At 46.2% G+C, this 25202-nt stretch overlaps 1 protein-coding gene across 5 annotated transcripts in view; it reads right to left on the bottom strand.

Moving 5' to 3' along the window:
• Positions 1 to 25202, bottom strand: part of FRMD4B (FERM domain containing 4B) — a 137180-nt gene that overhangs the window by 9032 nt on the left and 102946 nt on the right. For all 5 annotated transcript variants that reach the window (XM_027793065.2, XM_055805444.1, XM_055805446.1 and 2 more), the window contains 10 exons: positions 20039 to 20122; positions 18776 to 18841; positions 17663 to 17720; positions 16644 to 16730; positions 6121 to 6197; positions 4939 to 5077; positions 4285 to 4426; positions 3324 to 3457; positions 3114 to 3233; positions 1635 to 1863 (listed from right to left, as the gene is read on the bottom strand). In XM_027793065.2, coding sequence (XP_027648866.1) covers positions 1635 to 1863; positions 3114 to 3233; positions 3324 to 3457; positions 4285 to 4426; positions 4939 to 5077; positions 6121 to 6197; positions 16644 to 16730; positions 17663 to 17720; positions 18776 to 18841; positions 20039 to 20122 — 1136 coding nt within the window. The remainder of the gene's footprint in view (positions 1 to 1634; positions 1864 to 3113; positions 3234 to 3323; positions 3458 to 4284; positions 4427 to 4938; positions 5078 to 6120; positions 6198 to 16643; positions 16731 to 17662; positions 17721 to 18775; positions 18842 to 20038; positions 20123 to 25202) is intronic.

The following is a 25202-nucleotide window of genomic DNA, read 5'->3' as shown; positions in this document are numbered from 1 at the left end:
AAAAGCTTACACATAAAATCAGTTATTGAAGCAGATGACAGTTCTGCTTCAGGTAAACAAATACATGCTACAGTGCAAGCGTCAGGATCTGGAAGGGAATGCAGTTAACTTACTGCTGGCTAAGCACTCGCTGTCTTGCAGTCCCTACCTGCAGGGAAACCCTCCAAGACACAGAGTCTAGTTCCTTCTGGCTACATCCACCTTCTCAGGCAGCAAACAAGGATGCCGTGTACCAAATGTTGCAAAATGATGGGCTAAACGTTTAAGGACCGACTCCTAAGTTGCTTGTTTGCACAACAGGACAAAAACCTGCCTGCAACAACAAACAGTGACTGTGCACGGATGCTGCCCCATGGGGCTCTCGCTGCTCACTAGCCTTCAGCAGCTCCCTGGTTATTCCTACACACCACGTGTCCCAGGTAATACAGGGCCTCCCATGATTAGTATCCAGATTGGTGAGCAAGAGACTGGAAAAACAGATGTTTTCCTCATCTCTGTCAATCAGGAACTAGCTGGGCCACATTATATAGCAATCATCAACCTTTTAGAGTAAGCACTTTGTGATGATGGATAGCCCAGCGCTGCCACGGTTGGTGCTGGGTAAGGAGCCAAATCAAGCTCTCAACAGGAATGGGACATGGCAAAGCTTTCCCCAACAGAAACCTGGCAGTGCAAGGGAGAAAGGTCTCCTTCAGGGAGAACATAACGTTGGCAAAATCTCTCATCTCAAGGGTCAGTAAGAGTGTATCAATATTAACAACAGAAAAATTTTGCATTTTCTTTCCCACCTTGTAATTCCCAGGAAAAAACCCCACTAACCTCACAAAACAATATTTTCTCTGGGACAAAGAGGGAAAAAAAGAAATCAGCTAAACATTAACAATTATCCATAGATATTTTCCATGGAGGGGAGAGGTAAAACATGTCCTGAAACTGTTAACCACTGTAGAAACTAGAGGAGCCTGCAATACCTATGAGCTTTTACTACTCCCAAACGCCTTCAGTTGGCTCGGATATTAGCAAGTTTCCATGCTTTATCCTAAGAAGAAGCAAGGATCTCACCTCCCTTAGCAAAAATCGCACTTTCAGAATGGAGGGGGCCAAGGGTGTCTGCTTTCACTGTGCTCATTGGCGGCAAATGGATTTAGTTAAAAATCTATTTGCATCCATAAACTCTTGAACTTCACTTATGTCTTCCTGGAGATCAGTAGGTTTTAATCAGGTAACAAAGTCTTTGATCCTGTAGAAGAACTGCCAGGCTCTATTTTTGCTGGAGCAGAAGCACTGCAGAAGGGAGAGAGATCTCACACGTGGCAGGTTAGACAGACAACTGCACGCCATGCACTGTGAATTCACACCAGTTGTGGCTGAGATGCTCCTGCCAGCACCTTCAGTCTGTGCCTGGTGCTGGAACCTGCCTGCACTTGTTCCTAAAACTGCAGCCTGTTCTGCCCTGAGCCTATAAGCACTGCATCTAGCGTATCAGATGCAGCAATTTCACCTCATTTTTCTTAGTTAGCTACCTTGGAGAAGATAAAAACCATATAGAAAAGATGTAAACAAAACTCGTAAGTGATCCAAATAACTTTTTTGTGCCCTGTTTTCATCTGAACACAGGGAATTCTCTCGCTTACCTGGTAGAGTAAGACTTGATTTCTGGGTTGGTTTTTTGCCACACTTGATTCTATATTCATTTATGGAATTTTCTATCTCTTGCAGCTTTTTCACAGCATCAGCATACTCCTGCTTTCTTTTCTTCTTCACGTTTTTGCAGAGGTCAGGCTCACTAGCAAGTTTCTTTGCAGCTTCCACCAGCTTTTGCTGTATGATAAAATTGCTCTCCAAGTCCTGCAAAGCAGGATCCTGCAAATTTGTGAGATCAGTTATTTGCTTGTACTCTGGGTAGAAATTATCAATGAAGGTTATTGAACAGAAGATCAATTTTTGTGCTAAGGAAGTGAAATCTTGGGCGCAAAACAGAGAAATACCAAAGTTTATACACAAGAATGCTAGTATATGAAACTCTTAGATCTTACTTCTCAGACTAGTGTAAGATTATGAGATCTCTTGAGAAAGGTCCAAAGCTCTCCAGCCTGGGTGACGAAACAGACACCTAAACTCAGGTTTAGATCACTAAACCTCCTGCCCCGAGTCCAAGCCTGAAAATGTCTGTTCAAAATCTCTCTCTACTTTGGCGAAAATAAAAATGGGAATTAACATCGCCATACCTACATAACAGGGAGTTGGAGGCTTTAATGAAATGTTTGTAAACAGCTTTGAGAAGCTCAGATGAAAGGCACTGCAGAAGTGCTAAGCAACACATTACTAAATCCAGTCAGCAGAATTTTGTTTTAATAGCATTTGAGCAGTCCACATAAAATCAGTTTGCTGCAGACATGGATTACACCAGTCCTGTGAGCCAAGGCGGTGAGTTTTTGGTGAACGACAGATGCAAAGTGCCCAACGCCTACTTACTAGTTGGATGATAAAGCTTGTTAACAAACCTCACAAGGACTGAGGGGAATGATACATGTCTAGAAACTTGATATTGAATTATCGTATCTCCTGAGTCAGTCTCTGCCAGCAAAGTTCGTATTAGCTTCTTGAGCAATAGAGAGAGCTTTTATTTAGGTGGAACTTGCATTCAGCAAGAGATAAATCTCTGTCACCTGTCACACAGCTATGCTCATGGAGAGATGATTTTGCAAGAGGGACAGCGCACACCTCTGCCATGTTGGGAGTTTGAACACAATCTGAACGTGACACAAATCAACGCTCGAGAAAAGCTCATAGCCATGGGTTGCCAAATGGTGTTATGCACCCACTCTTCTCTAATTAGCAGCAAAATGCCCATTAGAATTCAAGCAGCATGCCCAAATCAGGGGTTCAGGTTAGGAAATTTTAAGGTCTTGAAACACCCAATTTCCTGGTCGTTTTGAAGGCAGCATGGCTGAAATGGGGGCAGTGCCCTCCTAAATGCCCCAGCCTATGCAAGTGGCTGTCCCAGCTGCTTCCTCTTAAACAATCAGGGAAGAACTGGATTATTTACAAGTGGCTTTGGCCACCGGTCTGGCCACCCCACCTCTGCTGTGAAAACAAACTGCAGCACTCACCTCTTCGCTGGGGAGCAGGTTGTCATCCAGCTTGAACGCTGTGCCAACACGTCTCCTGACCTGGGGAGGATCCTCCCCGGCGCTCAGAGGGTACTCCTTGGGCATCTTACCCGTCAGCTCCTGGGGAACAGAAGGAACTCCACGTGAAGGTCCCAGAGGGACAGAAGGGCTCTCACCCACCCCGACCCCAGCACAAGGTGCAGTTCTCACCGCCTCCCGCAGGCAGATTTTCTTCAGCTCCTCAACTTTCTGCAGCAGTTTTTCCTGAAGGAGTTTCTCTTTCTTCTTTAGTTCCATAATTTTCTCCTTCTTCTGTTCTTCACTGACCTCTGAATCCTGAGAGCCTGAAAAATACACTTTCTATATCACAGGTTTTGCATTTAAAAGCCTTTTCTATCTGGTTGAGTAAGCTGTGATCTACCCAAAGCAGTCCAGCCCAGCAAAACGACACGTTATTTTAAGTGCAACATCCAGCCCTCCTGTCATCCAGCAAGCAGGCTTTCAGGAAATTAGCTTTTTCAACCCCCCAATGTATATATTTGCATGGCAAGTCCCAAGTATACAGCCCAAAACCCCACCACCCAAAATATAAATCATTACATTAACAAGATCTACAATATAGTTGACATTTTGGCTTTGGCTTTGCTTTTGAGACAGACACCGAGGGTCCTCACTTGGGCTTCACCTTGAGGCATTGAGGTGCAGTAGCCAGGCTTCTACCTCCCACCTTTGCCCCTCCTCCACAGCCAAGGGAGAGACCTGAAGTCCACTCCAGGGCTGAGCTTTATTGGGAAGCATTTATCTTCTCTGCTCACGTTTGAGGAAGTTCAGGGCAATTCAGCTCCCAGAACAGGTGCTTCAGGGCAGCCTGGATTGAATTTCCCCCGGACTTTGAGACTTACACTCATGCAAGGACTGACTGGTAAACTGATATCAAGTTATTCATGGACCAAGAGTACACGGGTGCTTATCCATCTAGCAGATTTTTATTTCCGATTTAGTTATGGAGGGGAAACAGCAGATCATACCATCGATACTACTGTTTCAGATACATAACTAATACATGCCTTCACATGTGTCACCGTATTTATGGCCAGCTAGCCTTGCTTTCCCTCTTCACATACACAAGCCCCACTGTACTTCACTAGGTTGCATTTACATGAAATATTACCTGATGAGATCAAACTGCCGTTGCTGGCCATAATAAGTTGGTTCTTTGCCTCCAAAGTCACTAGTTTTGAAACTTTTGGTGTTCCCATCTCCGTCAGATCCATGGCGATATCATCCAAACTTCTGGCTGAAGGAATTTTTGCCTGAAGGAGTTAAAAAAAAAAAAAAAAAAAGAAAATGCAGCCTCATCAAGTTACCTCTAATTAACTTCAGAACCAGGGGGTCACAGAAGATGATGTTTCACACCTCATCTCCCACAAGATTAAAGGCTAAAGCAACAGCATCAGGGAGCTCAGTGTGCTGGCATTCCTCTCCCTTCTGCCCCCAAAGCCTGAACCATCTCCCAGTTCCAAATCTCTTTGCCGTTTTCACCATGTTCAAAGTGAACAGGAGAAGGAGACAAAAGAAAAAGCAGGTTAAACACTGAGATGTGGGAATTCCCTCTTCAGTGATTACAGTTCCATAGCCCTTAATTGCACACAGGCTAAGATGGATCAAATAACAATACTGTTGCTAATAGACTGCTCAAAAAGCTGACAAAAACAATGTGTACTTTTACTCTGGAGAGTAGTTCAAGCTAAAGAAAACATACAGTGAAGGGTATTCCGGAAAGGTGTTGAAACTTATGCCCACAGTAAAATGCCTTATAACTTACTTTGCTTTGCTTTCTGTCCAAGTAAAACTGATGTTGACTGATGGCCATCACCCAGATGGACTTGATCAGGGAAGTATTTGCATACCAGGTTTGCACTACCAATCCACTCTGACCAAAGGTCCTTCTTGACACTGAAATTCTGAAGTGGCAAAGATAAACGCAATTTCAAGACAAGTCCTTGAGGTTTTAATGCCCACATGCCCCTCTCTCCAGATTTCCTTCTCCCCACCACCCGGCACTGCTGCCTTTCTTCCCTCCTAACCTTCTCTTACTTTTACAAGGTTGAAGTCCCTCCTGGTCAACCTTTGCAACGGGCAGCAGTAACAACCGCTGTGCCTTTTAGCTCAGCAGCATAATTGTGGCTAATGAGACCAATGGTTGGGTACACTATAAATGCAGAAAGGGCAAGCAGACTGCCATGGGATCCCGAAAGGAGTGACCAGGCAGGATAGGGGATCTGGGGGGATCAGCAGAGCATCTCGTCACTCCCCCGGGCCCAACTGAGAGGCACAGTGGTCCTGTGCCAGAGATAGAAAGGATGGCAGCAGGAGAAGCAGGAAGGAAAGTGGAGTCAGAAATTCACCCTGGGCAAAGGCTCTTTCTTCTTAGCACAAGGAAAAGAGCCCGCGGGCGAGCTCCCACCCAAACTGGCAGGGCTCCTCTGGGCCGCTGGAGGCTCAGGCTCCGAGGAGGGAGTATTGCTGCCAAGGCAGGGGAGGGAAGAAGGTGAGCAAGAAAGGCATGTCTGGGTCCTGCAGGCTGCATTCCTGGGTCTCCTGCTGCACAGGCACGTTACAGTGGCCTTTCGGGGAAGGGTTTTATACAGTGAGCAAATGTGGCCATGACAGATAGCCCTCCCTCTGCTCCAGGAGCTCCCCTGGGGGACACATCTGAGAGAAGAACACCCAGAGCTGTAACACAGGAACAGTCACTCCAGGTTGCACACTGTGCCTGTACCTCTTCAACATCACAGCGCCGCGTGTCCATCACCCACAGGCTGCATCCAGCCCGGCCACCCTGCCAAGTGCAGGATCAGGCTCAGTGTCACAAAGCCCACAGTAAACTCAGCTCCGTGTTAAACTTGGAGGCACCCTCCCATCCCCATCTGCTAACAGATGACGACGAATCCCCAGGCTGGGTAACGACTCATCCCACTGCTGCAACCGCTTCCCCCAGCCTTACCTGCGGGGATCATGTACTTCCACAGCAAACTTCTTTTCACGGAAATAGAGATTTTCCAGCTGTTTCCATTGAAATAGCTAGGAGAATTGCAAGAGAGAAGCAGAACACTGTCACTACAAGAATCACCAGGCTCCTGCCCCCAGGGTTATGCAATTTCTGCAAATTACAATTCCTGTGTATCCTCAGCTATGCATGGGCTCAGCAACAACAACATTCATAACATCAACTAAAATAAGTACATAGATACAAACATATAGGATGCCTCTCAAGTGATTTCACACTCTTACAGACAACGCATTGCAGATTGAGGATTTTGCCTGTGACAATATCTGTTTCCATTAACAGCACATTTAATTTCACTGCTAGAGGTTCACAAAGAACTTGGGAGGGCAGCTAAAGCTGCCTTCTCTCTGATTAAATGCAAAAATCTCTATACAAAGACACCTACAGTCTCTTCCCTCAGTCAGAACATCCCCAGGGAATGGCAGCAGCTCAGGGCAAACCAAGACTTTTCTCCACTGAAGACACTGGGTAAGAGGTTCAGCATGACATTTTGGAGCAGGGGTACAACACATGCAGAGAAAGAGCAGCTGCAGGAGGAAGGCACCCCACAACACATACTCCTGTAAGGAAACCACAGATTTCCTGCAAAGTGCCAGCTGAGAGAAGAGATCAAAGTCAACCAGGGCTTGGCAGCTGCACCCGTGGGATCAGAATTTCATACGAATCCGCTCTCCCTTTGCACCAGCATTAGCCACCCTCCGGGTGGGATCCGTCAGGGGCTGCATTTGGCCGAGCTGTTCCCTGGCCCCTCAGCGCAGGTTTCTGCAGCTCCACCTCCTGCCCCCCCCAGCAGTGCCAGGGTGCGTGGGTGCACACGGAAAGCCACACAGGTGTCCCCAGGGACATCACCTGAAGATGACAGGGTGCACAGGTGCGGCACACACGTGCTGTAGTTTACAGCCGGCTGCTTTCCAGAGCTGCAGCCCAGGCGGAGGCAGCCGAGGTACTTCCACCCAGGCAGGGCCAGCGTCCAGAGGGAGATCAGCTGGCAACCTGCACGATCCAGCCGAGGCACCTGTGCCATTCCAGCGACCCCCTCCTTCCCCACAGGAGATTTCCAAAGCCTCCGAGGGTGCAGCCACCCCACTGGCAGTCCCCTGGACACGCGACATTCCCGCTGGCCTCTGCCACAACCCGGCACGCCATGCTCCGACTACGGAAGAACTTTGAGTTACAGAAAAAAATTACTAGTTACACCACACTGTGCTTGAGATATTCTTAACACGGATCGTAAATGAAACAAAACCCAGGGCATGCGCTTGCGGGGAAAACGCTGGCGCTCTCGGTGACCTTTCCCTCTGTTTAGTTAAAGCTTTCCTTTCTAGTACTACAATTTATCATTAGACCCTGCTATGTGAAAAATGCAGCAAGGGGAAATGTCATTTACTTAAACTAATCAGTCATTTCCCAGAAGACTGTGGAAGTTTTACCCTGATGCTTAAATAAGTTTATCTTTGTATTAAAAGCACCCCGTCCAATCCATGTTGCTTTCAGAAGAGCCCTCTTTATAAGTTGGCATTGAACTGTTAAATAAATACATTTTTCAAAAGTTCCAACAGCTCACGCAGTGTGTCAGGATGTTGAGCAATAGCACCCGTGGGTGCTGCAGTGCGCAGGGATCCCCAGCACGACCCCGGCCGCCCACCTCCCCTCACAGCCGCCCCCGGCACTCACCTCCCTGCAGCACCGGCCCCTTCTCCCTGGTACCACCGGCCACTCTGGGAAGCATCAGGGATATTCAGGGGTGACATGGGAAGTGTGGAGCAAGAGGCGGCCACGGTGCCATCCCTCCCCACCGGTGCTCCACCGGCTTCGCCTCCCACTGCTGACACACGCCTGACATCACCGCCGCTCCCCGCGGCAGCGACGCCTCCCGACCCACCCTTCCTCCCAGATAAAGGGAAAACCCAACCGAGGAGGGAAGAGAAGGAGGTTTCCACCGAGGGGCTGTGCCCCTTCAGAGCATGCTGAGCCCTCAGCGGGGGGCTGTGGTGGGACCCGGCATGGTGAGGGGCTGCAGCAGCCCCCCAAGCCCCCGTGGTGGCCGAGCCCCGGCCCTGCTGGCATTGACTCATGCCCGAGAGGCAACAGGTTGGACCAGAAGCATGGTGCCCTGCTCCCACGCTCGTAACAACGATGGGCGGGCTTTGACCCTGACCTCTGGGAAAAACCACTTTGCTGCCTCTTATCGGTTGCAGGTGTTGACTCCCCATCCCCTTGTCCCCTTTATCACTTCCTCTGGGTTTTCCACCACCGGACGCACTCGGCATTCCCGAGGGCTGCGGGAGAAGGGGTTGCCTGCCTGTGGGGCAGCGGGGGTGACAAGGGTCACGTCTGGCAGGGGGACAGCGTGCAGCTGCCTCATGGCCTTGAGCAGGCTCCTGCCCGGGCAGAGGGACACCAGCACTCCGAGGGGCTGGGGGGACCCTCTGTGAGGAGCAAATCTGTCAAGTGCAAATCCAACACCAACCTTGGGTGAGATGTACCCCTGATTACCTTTGGTGCTGAGGCAGGAGAGCAGGGAAAAAGAGGAAAAAGAAAGCAAAAAGAGAAGAAACACAAAAAAAAAAAAAAAAAAAGTCTTTGCCTTTTTAAAAAAACCTGCGTGGTATTGCCTCAGGGTGTGGGTAGAGCTGTGCTCCACTTCCTCCCCACCCTGTGCGATCCATCCCAGCCCAAGCGGGAGCTGCTGGGCGCCCGATGCACCGGCACATTCAGCGCAGACACTCGCCTCCACGGGGCTGTGGCACCCACGGCTGTCCCTCTGCTGCTCCACCGGGCAAGCCGGGTTCAAAATTCCGCACACAGGGTGCATTTGTGTTCCTCTGGACTGAGAAGCGCCCTGTTCAGCCATCTCACTTCAGAACAACATGAGCTCCTTAGCAATCAGCTCCTCCAACAAACCCTCCTGCAGTCAGGTCCTTAAACAAAAGGCCAGTGATTGTATGAGTAGCTCCAGAATAAGTTGTGGACTAATAATATTTATGTAGGTGCACTTAAAAATAAACATGGCTGGATTCATGAGGACAAAAAGAAGGAAAAAAGGTCTCAATACAACGAAGGGGGGGAAAAAAAGGAATAAAAATAAACTATAGTACACCGAATGAAATTCTATGAACTCCTTCAAATAAAACTTTTCTAAATTGTGGTCAAAAGGCAATACTCAGGAAACCGTCACTGCACTAGAGTCTTCCTGCTCTTCAAATACTCCCTAACTCTGTAGAGACACGTTTCTAAATCATTCCTAATTTCAATCCTACCTAAACAACATGCATATTAAAAGACAAAAGAGTTGTAAAAAAAATAATAATAATCTGGAAATCAAACTGGTTTTTGAGGGCTGGAAGAACAATTAGGAATAATTAAAATGTTTTTGTGGAAGTTTTGCAATGCATGTTCTCTTTAACCAGACGATTAGGTCCACCTGAGCTAATGAATGTTTTCCTAATAGCCTTCCCATCCATTTAGATTGCCTGATCCTTAAAAGCTCCTGAAAATTGCAGGGAGTATGGCAAGGGCTGCCTGACCATACAGCCCTATCCGACTACAGGCTGAACGTAGCCTGGCTGAGGTTGGTTTTCTGGGTCTTTCTGGAGAAGGTGGAGGGGCGAAGCTCCCTGATTGCACCTCCTTACTCAGCCCCCTCCATGCACCAGCCAGGTTCCTGCCACCCAGCTGCTGCTTTTGCCAGCCCATGACTTTAAGCTTCCTGCATTTCTGCTGCGATCCTCTTCCCGATACTGCAGAACATCCAACAAAAAGGTGTCACCCTTCTAACCTTCCTTTCCATGCAAAAGGAGCTGTAATTGTAGTCTAACAAGACACAGAGCAGACACAGACTGCTTAATAGGGAGACACCTTAGTAAAAGAAGCAACTTTTTCCCCACCCCTACCTGGCTGATTTTACATCCAGTTTTGAATAAAATGCAAGTTTGTCTGGGCCTGACAGCAGGAGCTCACTGGCTCGGAAAAACGGCCCCATCAGGATCACAGGCAGGAACTGGCAGGGCCCCCACCTTGAGACACGCCAGAGAGCTGCTCAGGGGCCCTTTGCTTAATATTCCTATAGCCTGATGCATTTTGTTTACCTTTTTTTTTTTTTTTTTTTTTTTTTTTTCGCAAGGGGGTGAAAAACCAAGAGAGAAGCTGGCTGCACGGGTAGTGCAGCCAAGTGCTGCTGCGCCAGCCCTGGGCACAGCATATGCTGGCTTTGCAGCCAGGATGTTTCCCACTGAATTTGATGGCAAATCCTGACCACAAGCTAAATTACCCAGACCTCTGAATTTCTGAATTTCCACCCAAGGGATCATTGAGCATGGAAGTGCAAACCACACTACAGTGTTAGCAGCAGCCTTCCCCTCGGGAAGCGCTTTCAAAGCAACTGGTGGTACGTGCAGAGCCTGTAAGGAGGTTCAGCAACCAGCATCCCAGGAACTGGCTGGGAACAGCAATCTCCAGACAAATCTGGCAATTCAGACCATGGAAACATAAAAAGATTTCTGCCCACAGGAATGCACCCCACCCCGGTGAAGGAAATTACCACCCTGCCGGCAATGCTGGAAGAAGGGCTGCGTTTCAGCCCCTCCGTTGCAGTTTGCTGTCTGGCATACTACCCTCAACTGAAATCTTTTTGTTTTAAATTGCTTTTCCTGGCCAGGGAGGGAAGCATTTGAGGAGATGGCACAAACTGCTCCACCTGCAGCAGCTTCTGAGAGGAGGCAGCAGACTGCTCCCACCTGTGCCAGCATAAATTGGCAGAGCTCACCTGAAGGCATCCTTCATCTCGTACATATTAAGCCAGTCCTATAAAAACCTCTTCAGTCACATTTTTTCTAACATGTGATGATCTGACCTTGCCCAGCTCTCACTGGCATTGGCATTAGTAAGAATGAGAGATGCCTCGACACCAAACACGTGTGTTTTGGGGCAGGCGATGCTCAAGCAACTTTCTGCACATCTGGAAGGAACTGAATTTCAGAGTGGTCTCATCACAGCTCTGTGTTTATTTTAAATCATCTGCGAGCTTAGCCTCTTAGGCCTAAATCAATGGCTTCTACTCAGTGAGAAATAAACACCGTAAAAGAAATCTCTCCCTAATTAGATCCGCCTGCTGAGAAGCCCGTACAAACGCCATTGTCTTCTGAACCACTCCGCAAAGCAGGACAGCAAATTTACATTAAGTAAATGTTCCACAAGGGAAAACTTTCAGCATCAGCTCTTAGTGTATGTTGAGTTAAAAGAAAAATATCAAAACATGTCCCTCCTCCAAGCTCAGGAGTGATGCACCCCAACAAAGAGGGAGTCAGGCAAAACCACCAGGAGGCTGCATGGATGAACATGCAGCTCGTGGACAAAAACACACACAAAAAGGAAGCAAGGACAGGGAGCCTGGGAAGAAATACAGAGAAACTGTCCAAGCAGCCAGGGATCAGGTCAGAAAAGGTAAAGCCCTGACAGGATTAAGTCTGGCCAGGGATGTCAACGGCAACAAGAAAAGCTTCTTCTATAGGTTGGTGATAAAAGGAAGACTAGGGAAAATGTGGGCCCTCTCTGGAATTAAACAGAGACCTGGTTATCCAGAACATGGAGAAGCCTGAGGCAGACAACTTTGTTTCCTCAGTCTTCACGGGCATGTGCTCCAGCCACACCGCCCAGCTCACAGAAGGCAAAGGCAAGGACCAGGAGAATGAAGAACTTCCCACTGTAGGGGATCATGTTCAAGACCATCTAAGGAACCTGAAGGGGCACAAGTCCATGGGACCTGATGAGGTGCATCCACAGGTCCTTGGGGTACTGGCAGATCAAGTGGCTAAGCCACTATCAATTGTACTTGAGAAGTCGTAGCAGTCCACCGATTGAAAAAGGGGAAACATAACCCCCATTTTTAAAAATGGAAAAAGGAAGACCCAGGCCAGTTGGTCTCACCACTGTACCCAGCAAGATCATGGAGCAGATCCTCCTGGAAATGATGTTAGGGCACATGCGAAATAAGGAGATCACTGGTGACAGCCAGCACAGATCCACTAAAGGGCAAACTGCACCTGAGAGACCTGGTGGCCTGCTACAACAGGGTTACAGTGTTGGTGGATAAGGGAAGAGCAACTGATGTCATTTACCTGGGCTAGCAGGAGCTGTCCCTTTGGAACCTTTAAAGATGGTCTTTAAAAGTCCCTTCCAACCCAAACCATTCTAGGATTCTATGATAAATATTACCCATTTCAAAATGAGTAAACTCTAACAAAACCACTTCTAAGAACATAATGCATTCACAACAACCTGCAGTAGAGTTGAAATTCTTGTAGATTTGAAACAATACCATAGCAAGATTAGTTCTTCTCTTCAGACACTATAGTTCATTTTATCACCAAGGAGTCACCACAGAAACACAACGAAGTGGGACAACAAGTAAAAAAGCCAGCAAGCTGCCTTCCCAAATTCCTATCCCTCAGAGGCTCACCACATACTGGCTGAACACAGAATAAACTCAACTCATACCCTAACACACATTCCATAAACAAGAGGACGCACTGTTTATCTCATCAGGGAGGATAGGGGTAGACATACAAGGGAGATCTATTCTGTTTTGAAACAGCAAACAAATTCCTGGGACCTGTTTTATGCTTTCCCTAATTGATTCAGAGGAGACTGGGGCAGGATCTTGGCATGCCACCCCATAGCAAGCAGGAGGCATCTCTCCAGGCAGGAGGCATCTCTTGGTATTAACTGCAGCCAAAGGGAGAATATGTTTGCAAAGCAGCAGGACTGCAGAGTTAATCCCAGGTCTGAGCTGAAATCGGAACAAGGGTTTCAAAAGCCGGTCTTTTTTTATGCCCTGTGAGACTTCAGGATTATAATCAACAGAGCTCAGCGTAACCTCCAGCCAGTGTGGAGCCACTATACAAAGAAAAGGACAATTTTCCTAAGTGACGCAAAAATAACTCTCCATTTTCAGTCTATTACAGAGCTGGAGCACAGCGCTCTCCTCCGTGCCCATCAGTTTGCAGTTGTCGGTGAGGGGTAAAACAGGGGCTCACTTTGCCGGAAACCAGTTCCAAAGCAATACAAGCTTTCAGGAGTAACTTACAGCAACAAAACTCCTTTCTCCAAACCATCTCAGGTCAAGCAGCAGAATATTAATAGCCGGACTCCAACCTCCCCAGCCAGCTTTACACCCAGACACACACAGCAGGTTCTCCTGGTCCAGCCCTGAGTCACGCACCGTCCTCTCCCGCAACACATGCTTCCCTCACAGATGATTGACAGTACGTGCACAGGCCTTGGCAAGGCTGGATCAAGATAAGGATCTGGAGGTTGCTTCATCCAGGTCCATCGTGCAAGTTGTCTCCTGTGCAGAGTTCTCAGCCTTGGAATTCACACAACAGTGTTGAGCCAACAGCGAAGTCTTGGGATAACCACTGTGCTTCAAGGCTCATATTTATGTCTCTTTGCCTAGAGACCTGCTTTGATAAAGCCAAAAGATTTCACTTTTTGAGGAGTACGGTTATATTTGCTGGGATTTGATTGATGCTTCATTAATGGGTGCAGTTAGTTACATACATATTTTTTATCATAATTATTATTTAAAATTTTATTCTGAATGTGGACTCTTACCAGATGCCTATGATGAACACATTAAGCAAATGCAGCTATATCTGACAGCAGCCATTAGCACTGCAGAAAAGACATGGGGGAGCAGAATAAAACCCCCTGGTGTAAACTCAGCTGGAGCACAGGCACCAATTCCTGCCCAAAGCCTCCCACCTGAAACCCAGCAGCTTTCCCACAGCAGCCAGGGTCAGAGAGGTTTGCACACCCATAGATCACTTGTATCTGTAAAATTAGCAAAGATCAGCTTGGTCTTTGTAAGACTTGGACTCAGCCCCTCCCTTTTATTGAGATAATCAGCTTCATGTATATTTAAACATTGCTAACTGGACAAGTGGAACACAATAAGGATGCTCTTTCCCAGATGGCTAGGGATAAACACAACAGCACTTTTGATCCACAGGATAACACCAGCACATGGCACTTGACTTTGGCTCCATCCCGCAAAGGAAAGCAAGAAAATTCTGCTAAATCCAGCAAAACCAACACCTCTGCTCCAAAAGACAGGCATGTAAACCATGCCTACTCCCCTCCTGCCTGCTGCTTCTGAAAGGACTGCGCTTGCTGATTCCTTGGGGATTCAGGCAAGCTATACAGACTCTTTTCTCTGTGAAATATATTCTGATACATTCATAAATATGAACAAACAACAATACTGGTTAAAAGGAGACTTCTGCCTGCTGCACCACAGGCAGCAAGGCTATTGCTACGCTGAAATAAACGGCAGTACCTCAACATTTTAACTCCAAAACCAAGTCTGGAAGCGGGTGCCTCTCTGGATCCAGCGTTTGCTTCCCCCCACCAAAAGTGATCTGATTCCAAGTGCTTCCATGGATCACATCAGAAGTGCACTTTATATTTCAAACCCTCAGACACTTTTTGTATAAAGAAACCATTTGCATATTTAGCCACGTTGGTTAAAAGCAGTCATGTGTCAGGACAAGCTGTGGCTTCAGTCATTTGTGTCCCTTCCTATTAACACCAGACACAAATCCATAAGGATACTACAGCCATATCCATCCCCACTTTTTCAATCAGCTTATTAGTGTTATACCTCCCCTCTGCATTTAGACTCCTCTTTCCCACCTTCCCTTTTCATCTCTATCTTCTGTTGTATAATTACAACTACAGTAAAGCAGACAACTAGTATCATTTCCATTGTAACACTTCCACTGCAGAGGTGAACTTTGGTTTTTATTTTATTTTTCTTAAACACAGCTCCCGGTGCATTCAGAGGCAACGCCTTGTAACGAACTGTAGCAGGGTGTGACTTGGTATCTGGGCCCTGCTGACCTTAAAAATTTTTCTTAATCTGCCTGGTTGATGTTGCAAACTGAAATCCCACAAGCATAAAAACTGCTTGGTGAAGCAATGTTTCTAGCCAGGCAGGCTGCATTTTCTTGGAAAGCATTGCTGGTCACAGCTGGACATCTGGGCTAGAGAGTGATCCGTGTTTGACCTGACCGGAAAAAATCTTGTAGATGTTGCCTAAAACCAGGGAAGTGCTCATGAGCAAGAGGAGCTCCTTGATGCTCTCCTTTGACAATTGACAGCTGCACTAACACTGACTTGACTTTCTGGGGTTCCTCTTGTGTCACTGTCATTTAGAAGAGGTACAGTAAGAGAGACCTGGGATGAAACTATGTGCTTTACTAAACAAAGGAAGGAGATACAAGATCAACCTTGGACACACAGGTATATAAATACACCAAAAGAAACCAAGTCATAGCCTGCTCTGGAAAAAGAGAAGATCAAGTTGGGAGCTTGAAGGGCAATTACTCTTAACAAGGAAGTTTTGTTAATCTGCGTTTTTTGGCACAGATACACTAAACAATATCATTTTGCAAATATAAAATTCCCTGGCAGGAAGCACACGCTTCATGTGAACTCCTGCCCAGATCATTCCCGGGGAAGAAGAACAGCAAAACTCCAGGTCCCTATCTCCTCACGGCTCAGATACTTCAACGAAGACACGACCAGAAAGAAACCACACACACCCAGCCCAACCGCACGGCTCCTGCACGTGCAGCCCCGGCGGTTTTAACAGCCAGGCGGGTTAAATCACCCTTCAAAGGCTTCCAAGGCTCAGCGCTGTCATGGGGAGATGCCTGTGGCTACAGGACCGGGTGAGCTCCCAGTGTGCTGGGCTCACAATGGGCTTTCCAAGGCTGCCGGCAGCGGAGCCTGTTGGGGCTAGCCGGCGGGGCGTCCGGGGGGGCCACCAGCACCACACGGGACCCTCTGCCCTGTTCAAACAATGTGGGAGGTTTGCTGGCAGAGTTCGCTCTGCAGGAGACACACGGGGGAGCAGAGGGGTGGAAAAACAGAAGGACGACCTCCAGCATTTGGCATTTACTCTCAGCCTCCTCTTACAATTCATTGCATCATGGAAACATAGGGCTGCCCAAACAGGCCTGCAGTTCCATGCAGTTCCCTTGTATTTCGCAGGTATCAGTGGAGCCTTTTATCCATTCACACACAACACACACCTACGAAAGCCAAGTGGATACATTGCTCGAGTACAAGGCCTTTAGTCCGGGACTTGCAGAAACCCATTTGCTTCATACTTCTGTAGTTATCCCTGGAGGCTGCCAAAATTCCTGTCCCGAGACCACCAAACTCTGGACAACACAGGAGCCAAAGTTCCCAAAGGGAATGTCTGTGATCTGTGTGAGGGAGAGTTCGACTGCCTGAGTGCCAGCAGAATTCGCCTTCTGCCTCCAACCCTTTGTCTTTTGCTCACTAGTTTAACAAGCAACAACTTGAAAAAGTATACTCTAACATGCAATATTCCACCTCCCCCCCCCCCCCCCCAAAAAAAAAAAAAAAAAAAAGGTCAGACACAAAAAACTTACTTTTCTGGGTTTAACTTTGTCTTGTAAGTCGTACTGGCCTATTCCTTTGTAACTTATGCCAAGCCACCACGGGATTCCTTGTTTATCCTGAAAAATGGACACCTACATGAACCAAGAGCTACTTAAGAAATACACAATTCCAAGACTACAGCCCATTTAATTCTGTGACAAGTATGAGTAGGTACTGAACAAAGATTTTTTTTTTTTTTGCAAAGACATTGATGTGAAGTGGATTGCTGAAGTGAGTGTTGAAATTTTCTTCCCCTGCTTTTCCAGACAGAGGCAAGAAACTGGGTGGTGGTTGTGCAAAGTGGGCAAAAAAAGCAACAGTGCTGCTGAAACGATGGGGTGTCACTTGTTGCAGGAGCGGCTGTGAGGGGGGAAGGATATGGGACAGAAAAATTGTGGTGAGTGAGTGCATCCAGGAAATTCAGGCACAGACAGCCACAGGAGGAGAGAAGAGAGCAAAGCATCAGCTCCTCAGGTACCAGTGCCATGGCCATGACTAAGTAAGGAGACATCATCTCTGCTGAGCTCTTCTGCACAAAATGCTTTGGCCCAGGCTCTGCTCTACAATGGGAATAAATGCTGCATTGCCATCACCAAAAATATTTCTCAGCATTTCCCTGCTCCAGGTACGCACCCACTAATCACCTGCCACTTAAAAGTAGTCTTTCTTACATTGCATTTTTTTCCTAATTAGAAACATCTCTGGGGAAACTATTAACTGCTTTGGATCTAGAAGTGATAACCTGTTTAATTAAGATTATATGAATTTAGCTCCTGATAGGATTACAGAAGGTTTTACAAAGATTCCTTTCTGTCTTCTGTAGCACGTAATGCTTTGCTCCTGTCTGGAAACAATTTTTTAAGAATACTGAAGTGGGAAAAATTAAAGAGGTTGAAAAATGCAGGGTCTAATACTGATAGAAGTGTACTGAATCATCAAACTACTCCTATAGGAATGTAATCACATGTAATAAGCTAAGCAATCACATTATCCACAGGCATTTACTAACCTTTACTCCATAGTAATGAACTCCATATGTTGGCAAAGCTTCTACCACTTTCATGTACCTGTAGACAGATTTATAGCATATCAGATGTTTTTCTCTGGAGGGAATAATATCTATTAACATATTTTTTTCACACGTACATTTGGGACATGCTATTTACCATTTGGATATTTTGCAGGTCTTAATAATTGAAGGCCCACATTTTCCAAAAAAAACTTAGCATCCTGGCTTGGGAAGGATGTGATACTTCAGCCCAGCTATGGAAAATGGAAAATCTCTCATACAACAGAACATTCCATCTTTTATCAGAAGGCTGAAGAACTGAAAGTAAAAATTCTGAGCTGAACACGTGTGCCTTTTGGGAAATGCTGGTGGTAAAGACCTGTCTATAATGATTCCATTGTGGTGCTCTGGTTACAATGGATAGGCTCCAGAAGTGTTCAGGCAGTTGTACGACTGTTTCATGAGGCAATTCAGACAAGCACTGAACAGACAATTTTCTCCCTTGTTCCTATTGAAAGGAGCTCCTGAATTATTGAGACACTTACAGGCATTGAGGTACGTGAGAAAAACTACAAGTTTTCTACATCATGCAACCGTAGCAGTCCAACTTCCTGGCTCATAACACATCCCGCTGCATTTATATGTAAGTACATTCAGTAATATTAACAGTAAATTAAAAATAAAATTCCACAAGCTCTGTATGCATCTTGGAAGACCTTGTTCTTTTGAAAGCCAAATTCTGAAAATTTCAACAAACACGCATTTGGGTTTTTTATACGACCTCAGGTAATACTTGCCCTTAAAAGTTTGGTTTGAAAACTAATTGATAGCAAGCAGGGTATGGAGAAGAGTCTTTCAATAAAGTCCAAAAAAATTTTTATATTTGGGGCATATGAACGAAGATACACAACCTTAACTGCAAGCCTGTGAAATCTGAAACTTCAAATAATTTAACTTTAAAATATAACTCAATTTTAAAAAAAAGACTCTGACAGATAATAATTGTAAAGTTTGGAAGCGAATGACCAAAACAGCCTGCATTACCACTTCTCAACAAAGAACAGAAGAAAAGTAAAAATATCATCTTCACAAATTAACAAGTGTCATACTCACTGAACAATGGCTTGTCCTCTGGTCAGACCTTTAATTTGTGTATAATGCTCAATTACTCTGTCCTCACTGCAAACCAAGCACAAAACCCAATTTAGAGGCTCAGTGACTTTGTTCATGTGTGACAGCATCTGTCGAAATTCAGACGCCTGCTCAGCATGCAGAGAAGCGTCCTTCTGTACATTTCTCACTCTGGTTTACATTCTGTTTCTTACTGATTTCTTTCCCACCCTTCATTAGGCAGCATGGAGCTGCCTGCCTGATCCCTGCCATCGCATACCGCGTTCCAGACTAATTAACGAATCGTTTCGGATCAGCCTGTTCTGCTGCAGATGCTGCTGCAGAATAATGGTGCTAATTGTATAAATTCATTTTCACATTCCAAAGGACCAAAACTTCAAAGGATGGTTACTGCTCCATATGTAAGACAGAAGAAGTTAAACCAGAAACTTTTTCATTCCGGTGTATTTTTCCCCCTGAACTTTCATAGGTTAAAAAAAAAAAAAAAAAAAAAATTGTCAGCAATGACCTTTTTGCATTTTTCCTGTTATGTACTTGAACATTTTGTTTTAGTGGAATGCTTAATAAAATAAGCGTTTAAGTGTCAGACACTTGGAAGCAAAGGAAAACCCAGCACCATTCATTCTGAAAAAAAAAAAAAAAAATCATAAGCATGTCCTGGTATACTTGAAAATCCATCAGATAGGCATCAAGCCTGAAAAAAATGAAACAAATGAGGGAGTCAAACTTTCACAAAGGGAATCAATTGCAAGGAAACAATATTATTGATTCATTCCAAATCCTTTAGAGCAGATTCAAGCCACATAATTGGACCTGCCTTTCTGTCTCCAGCTTTTCTAGCTTATTTTCTCCCCGTCCTCTTCAGGAGAGCAGCTGGGTGGGCATCTGGCAGCCAGCCAAGGTCAACCCACCACAGAGGCTCTACTGTGCGACAGTTGAAGAGCAAGGTGCTCTTTGCAAACCCAGGCTTGGCTGGAGTTCAGATGTCAGCTCATTCTACTGCATGGTCCCCACATAGTCTGATCCAGGAATTTCATTTGAGCAAACTTTCAATGAGGGATTTGCATCTGATCTTGCATAATTTATAAACTTCTAGAAACTGGAAATGCTTGAACATGAGCAATTAACTCCGAGTCCTATATCATACAGGCTGAAAACTTTTAAAGGAGTTTGCAAAACTGTTTAATAGTCATCTTGTCATTACCATTCGTAGCAATGATTTACATTTTAAATTAAATAGCTCACCAGTAAGCGAGTGATGGATGCTCCTGCAGTGTCTTGGTAGGAAAGACAGGCAGCGTCTTCAAGTCTTTTCTAGTGTTTTCATCACTAAAAAAAACCCACAAAAATGGCACAGAGTCACTGCTAGTGAATCATCAATGCAATCATTCATTTCAGCAGAAGGAAAGGGCTGTATTTGCTGCCCAAGAACATCGCGTTGCCCCATATCAGGCTGTCATAGCAACGTAACTCTATAGGCCCTCTCACATGACAGTGATGTATATGGTGTCATGCAGACTCATGCTGTAACTCATTACACAGACACGTGACGCTGGGGCCACTGCGGCGGGAGCACCCTATCAATATTTATTTTGCACACACTCACTCTACCTGCTGAGTGCAGAATGAGCCCTCAAACAGCTGCAGGAGGAAAGCCTCTTCCCCAAAGCAAAGGTGGTAGTGCCAATTTTTGCTCTGCTTTTCACTAAAATCCTACCTCTAGACAATATATTTTATGAAGCAGCCTGGTATTTGTCAAATCTCAGAATTTAACACTGATCTCATTCAAAACAGAAGGTTTCAGTTCATATACTTTAAAATATTTTCACTGAAAACAGCATTCTTGGACTGCTTATTCCATAGAAAGTTCAAATAGTTTGGACTCCAGGCTTAACATGGAACAAAATAAATTGTGTTGAAGTATTTGAATGCAATTTGTCACAAAAAAACCCAGCAAAGTATTTAAATATCTCTTTACAGTCATCAGGAAAATGGTTAATATTTTCTTCTTGTGTGCTCCCTTAATTAATCAGCTGAAAGCTGCACGCCTCATTTCTGCAGGATTTCTGCGTGCCTTCCCAGCAGTGCCAACAAGCACGAACATGACTTTTCTATGTAAAGAATGCATCAGTCATGTCCATCAGCATCCACCTCGACTCCTGCACCCAGGCTTTCCTTGAAGGTGCTTTCCTGCTCCCAACCTCTGTTTTCATCAGGTTGCGCTATGAAGAGATTTCATCTGAGCTATGTTCTCCCTCTTCCCTCAAAACCAGCACACTGCGCATCAGTAGAATGGACCAGAGCACAGAAATCTGTTCCACGGGCACCGCAGCTCGACCTCTGCAGCAAACCCCTACCACATTCCCTCTCACACAGCAGATGTCACATGGAAGACGCAGTAAATTAAAGCTTTTTGTTCCTTGGCGAGCAGGGGCTAATCGCTCTGCAAGCTCCTTCCCCAGCCCTGACAATGTGCCTCAACCCTGACTAGGAGGGACCACCTCTGGGGACGAGGAAACAGTTCAATCAACAGCCTATTTATTCTTCAACGTCTTTGATGAAGTTGCCAAGAAGGGGGTCAATTAGCGCTGAGGAGCTGTTGTTGCAGAGCTTTGCTGGGCCGGCACTCTTCTGCCAGGAATATGCACTTTTCTTTGCAAGCTGGCCAGCACCCAAATGCCACAAACGGGGACAGCTGGGTGGAAAATCGGGATCTCTCCTCCCAACCCTTCAAATACAGCCAATGCTCACAAAAGCTGAGAGCTTTTTATTCACCCTTTAAAAGCCCATTTTGAGTGGCTCAAAAGGCTGCTGGACATCTCAGCTTGCAGCTGAGAAGGTAGATTACCAGGGTTTTGTAGGGACACATGAAAATGCAGACAGAGCACACTATCCTGAGGCCTCCAGATACCAGAGAGAAAAAAGAAAAAAAATTAAAAAAAACCCCTCATCCCAAAACCCAAGCCCTAAGCAACCTGGCCTGATCTCACAGCTGACTCCTCTCGAGCAGGAGGTTTGGCCAGATGACCTCCTGAGGTCACTTCCAACTTCAATCAGACTCACAAGCTAACTGATTACTGAAATAAAAATTTCCTCCTATTTTTAAGCCCGACTTGTAACTGCAATGGCTGCTGCAGCAGTCAGGGCTGGCAGGGAAATACAGTGAAGCAGGAGAGACTCTGGAAGGAAGCAATAACGAAATAGCTCATTTTTACCAAACAAAAGGGCTGTTCCTCTAAATATAGATTCTCAATCCACAATATTCAGAATCAGAGGTTTAATGGTTGGTCTCTAAACCCCTAGTTAGAAACTTCCTTGCCAATGAACAACAAACCACCCAAGCAAGGGCTGAAGCACCACAGCTGATGCTGGAGGCAGGAGCTGAGCTTTGGCAGAGGCAGCTGGGCAGGGGAGACAGGTGACTCCCAAGCTGTCACCACTACAGCTGAGGGGAAAATGTGCCAAGCTCTCCTTCGCCAGTCATTACAGGGCCAGCTACCCCGCAGGCACCAAGACTCTGCAGAAACATCACGAATCCTGGCAGGTGCACCCTACCACACGCTGAAGTGCCACCTTTTGCACAATTGGTGGCCTCCAGCAGGGCTACTCGCCTTCCCAGTTGGTTTTCGGGTCCCTTGCCTCTAGACCTGGTTAAGTAGCAATTTACTTGATCCTCAAACACCAAAGCGAGGGCACTAGTTAAGCTTGAGAAATGAGCAGCAGCTCATCAATATGGAGATGTCTACCACTGAATTTCAGCCAAGCGCCAGCCAGCACACCCACCTCCCTGACAAGGTTTGTGGGCTCTGAGCTGGGACTTATCGCGACTAAAGGGCTGCAACGACATGGGGCACGTCCCTCCGGCGCTGACCCGGAACCACAGGCTCTGTCAGCAGGCAGAGGCCACAGAGCTGTGACAACTCACAGCAGAGCTGGACCTTCTCTGTTCTTCTGCCAAACTACAAACCCATCCAACTTCTTGCAATAGCAGAGAAAACACTTCTTTTACAGGGCAAAGTTGGCCCTTGGGACCTGCCTTCCTGAAGGAACTCATCCTCATACCCTGAGGTACAGATGCACCGTCCCATCCATCTGCAGCTGGAGGCAGTCCATCAAAATGGACTTATGAGGCCTGAAAGTCTCCAAGAAGCTATATGAAGATTTTTTTCCCCCTGCGTAATTGTAAGATAAAGGATGAAACCATCCTAGAAAAATGTAAAAGACCTGGGAGAAACAGGGCAGAGCTCCTTGCACGCTGGACGCCTTCAGACAGCGCAGGCTGGCACGCAGCAACCCCGATCTGCTGACTGCGCGCCTGAGGATTAGCATTTGGGATGATTCACGGCTTCAGGGATAATAAAAGCCTCAAAAGGTCCTCCCCCTCCTTCCACAGAGTTCATTATCACTTCATCTGCACTGAGAAGCCCAAGCACGTCTCCCCTTGACCTTCAGGATCACTTTCCCAAGCCCTCCGAGACCCAGCCGTTCCCCAGAGGTGACGACTCCAGATAGCAGGAGCGACGGTTTGAATTATTACCTGTTCCTGTTTGGTTTCACAGGGGCCACAAGACGATGCAGAAATCACAGGGCAGACAGCCCCAGCTCCAGATGTCCAACCGTCTGTGCTATCTACCAGCCCAACACACCAATGTTGTATCTGGCATGTCCACGGGATGCTCGCATCAGGGTGGGACGACTCGGCCGGCAGGATGGAGAGGCTCACTTGTATTTCATCTGACCTCTGCTACGGAGGGGGCTTCTTGACTGGTGGTTCTTGGCATGGTTTCAATACATAAACTGCCCAGAGTCAAGAGGACTAACATTTTTTTGGCAAAAGGTTTGTTTATTCCCCAGGAGGAGAATATAGGAAACTCATCTCAAGTATTTTTCCATTATGGAGAAGAACTAAAGAAAACCAGCAGACAGACCCTTTCCTTCCTATTCCACCCTCTAAAGGGAAGTTTTCTCTCCAGCAGATATCGAGCAGAACTTGAATTGACCTGGGTGATGTAAATGAAAAATGACATCAGATCCTCCTCGCGCCAAACCTCAGCCTGCATTCTTCTTGGTGCTGACCACATTTCATTTTCTGTCCCAACAGGAACGAACGCTGGGCAGGACACTATCCCCAGCAGCACGCCCTGCTCAGCAGTGCCAGCTCTCTGGAGACGGAAGGGCAGCTTGTCTCCAAAATAACCCACAGCAATATTTAACCACATACCGTACTTCTAATAGGAGTTCTCACATTCAAACTACTATCTCTAGCAGCAAACCAAGACCAATCCCACATGCTTCCTACAACCCACTGGCTTCACAGTGAAATTTTAGGCATTTTGCTAAAACTCCACCAGAAATATGGGAAGGAACCAAGCCAGACTATCGTGGCACACTCTGCCTAAAACACGTTACTGAGAATCAAAAAAGACATATATATTTATGGTTCGCGAAAGTGCACATTCACAGCTTATAATCAAGCAATTCCACACTCCCTGCCAGGCAAAGATTCACAGAACTGTGCCAACTGGGACCACTCCTCAGTGGTTGCCCAGGCTCTCCCCCCTGCGCCCACTGTCAAAACCAGCTTATGCCTGTTGCTAACGCAGGGAAGAGCTTCGATGTAATAAACTGTGGTTAATGAGATTAGCTTAAAACGTGAAGAGCAACAGACACACCCAGAGCAGCAAAAGCAATATACTGGACTACAACATAAAAGCTTATCAGCCCATATCATCTTTATAAATATTAACAACTTGATAAGGATAGGACTTCAGACAACTTTTAACTGACTAAAGTGATGGCAGGTGTGTCTGCCTCTGCTAAATCAAGGTCATAACACTTTATAAGGTAGGAATTTATCACTGGGGAAAGTGCACTCACTGCATAGTGGTTGTGCTCTACTCTCGAAGCCTCCTGACCTCACACAAATACTTACTCTTGTGTTGCTATGTGATCGTTAGAATAAGTCACTCCTGAGTCTTTCTAAATGTCACAATTTTATGTTCGGTTAATTCTTAAAATGAATTTTAAGCACACCATAGACAGAACTTAGAGTAGCCTTGTTTTTAAAAGTTATCGACCAACCTCCTAAGTTAACCTGAAAGTTATTTCATGGACACCTACAAATCAGCAAATGATTCTGAGAATTGCATGAGAGATACAAGGCAATGTGGAGCTTCACAGCTAAGGGACAATACAATATTACCCTGCATCATCAAGATGCTTCAAAATCTTTTTGTTATATTTAGAGCTAGCGAAATAAATACACAGAAACAGCACACAATTAGACTAGACACTTGAAAGCTTGACAGTCTTAAGTTTTCAGAGGGCTGGTCAGGTTACTCAGATGATGTTAGTAATGGCCCTATTTCTCCAGGATAACCACTGAATTCCTCTGCTATCTGATTACAAG

Source organism: Falco peregrinus, chromosome 5 (genome assembly GCF_023634155.1).
Source record: "Falco peregrinus isolate bFalPer1 chromosome 5, bFalPer1.pri, whole genome shotgun sequence".
Classification (NCBI taxonomy): Eukaryota; Metazoa; Chordata; class Aves; order Falconiformes; family Falconidae; genus Falco; species Falco peregrinus.
The sequence above is the reverse complement of the archived record's forward strand: the minus strand, read 5'-3'. Positions and strand labels throughout refer to the sequence as shown.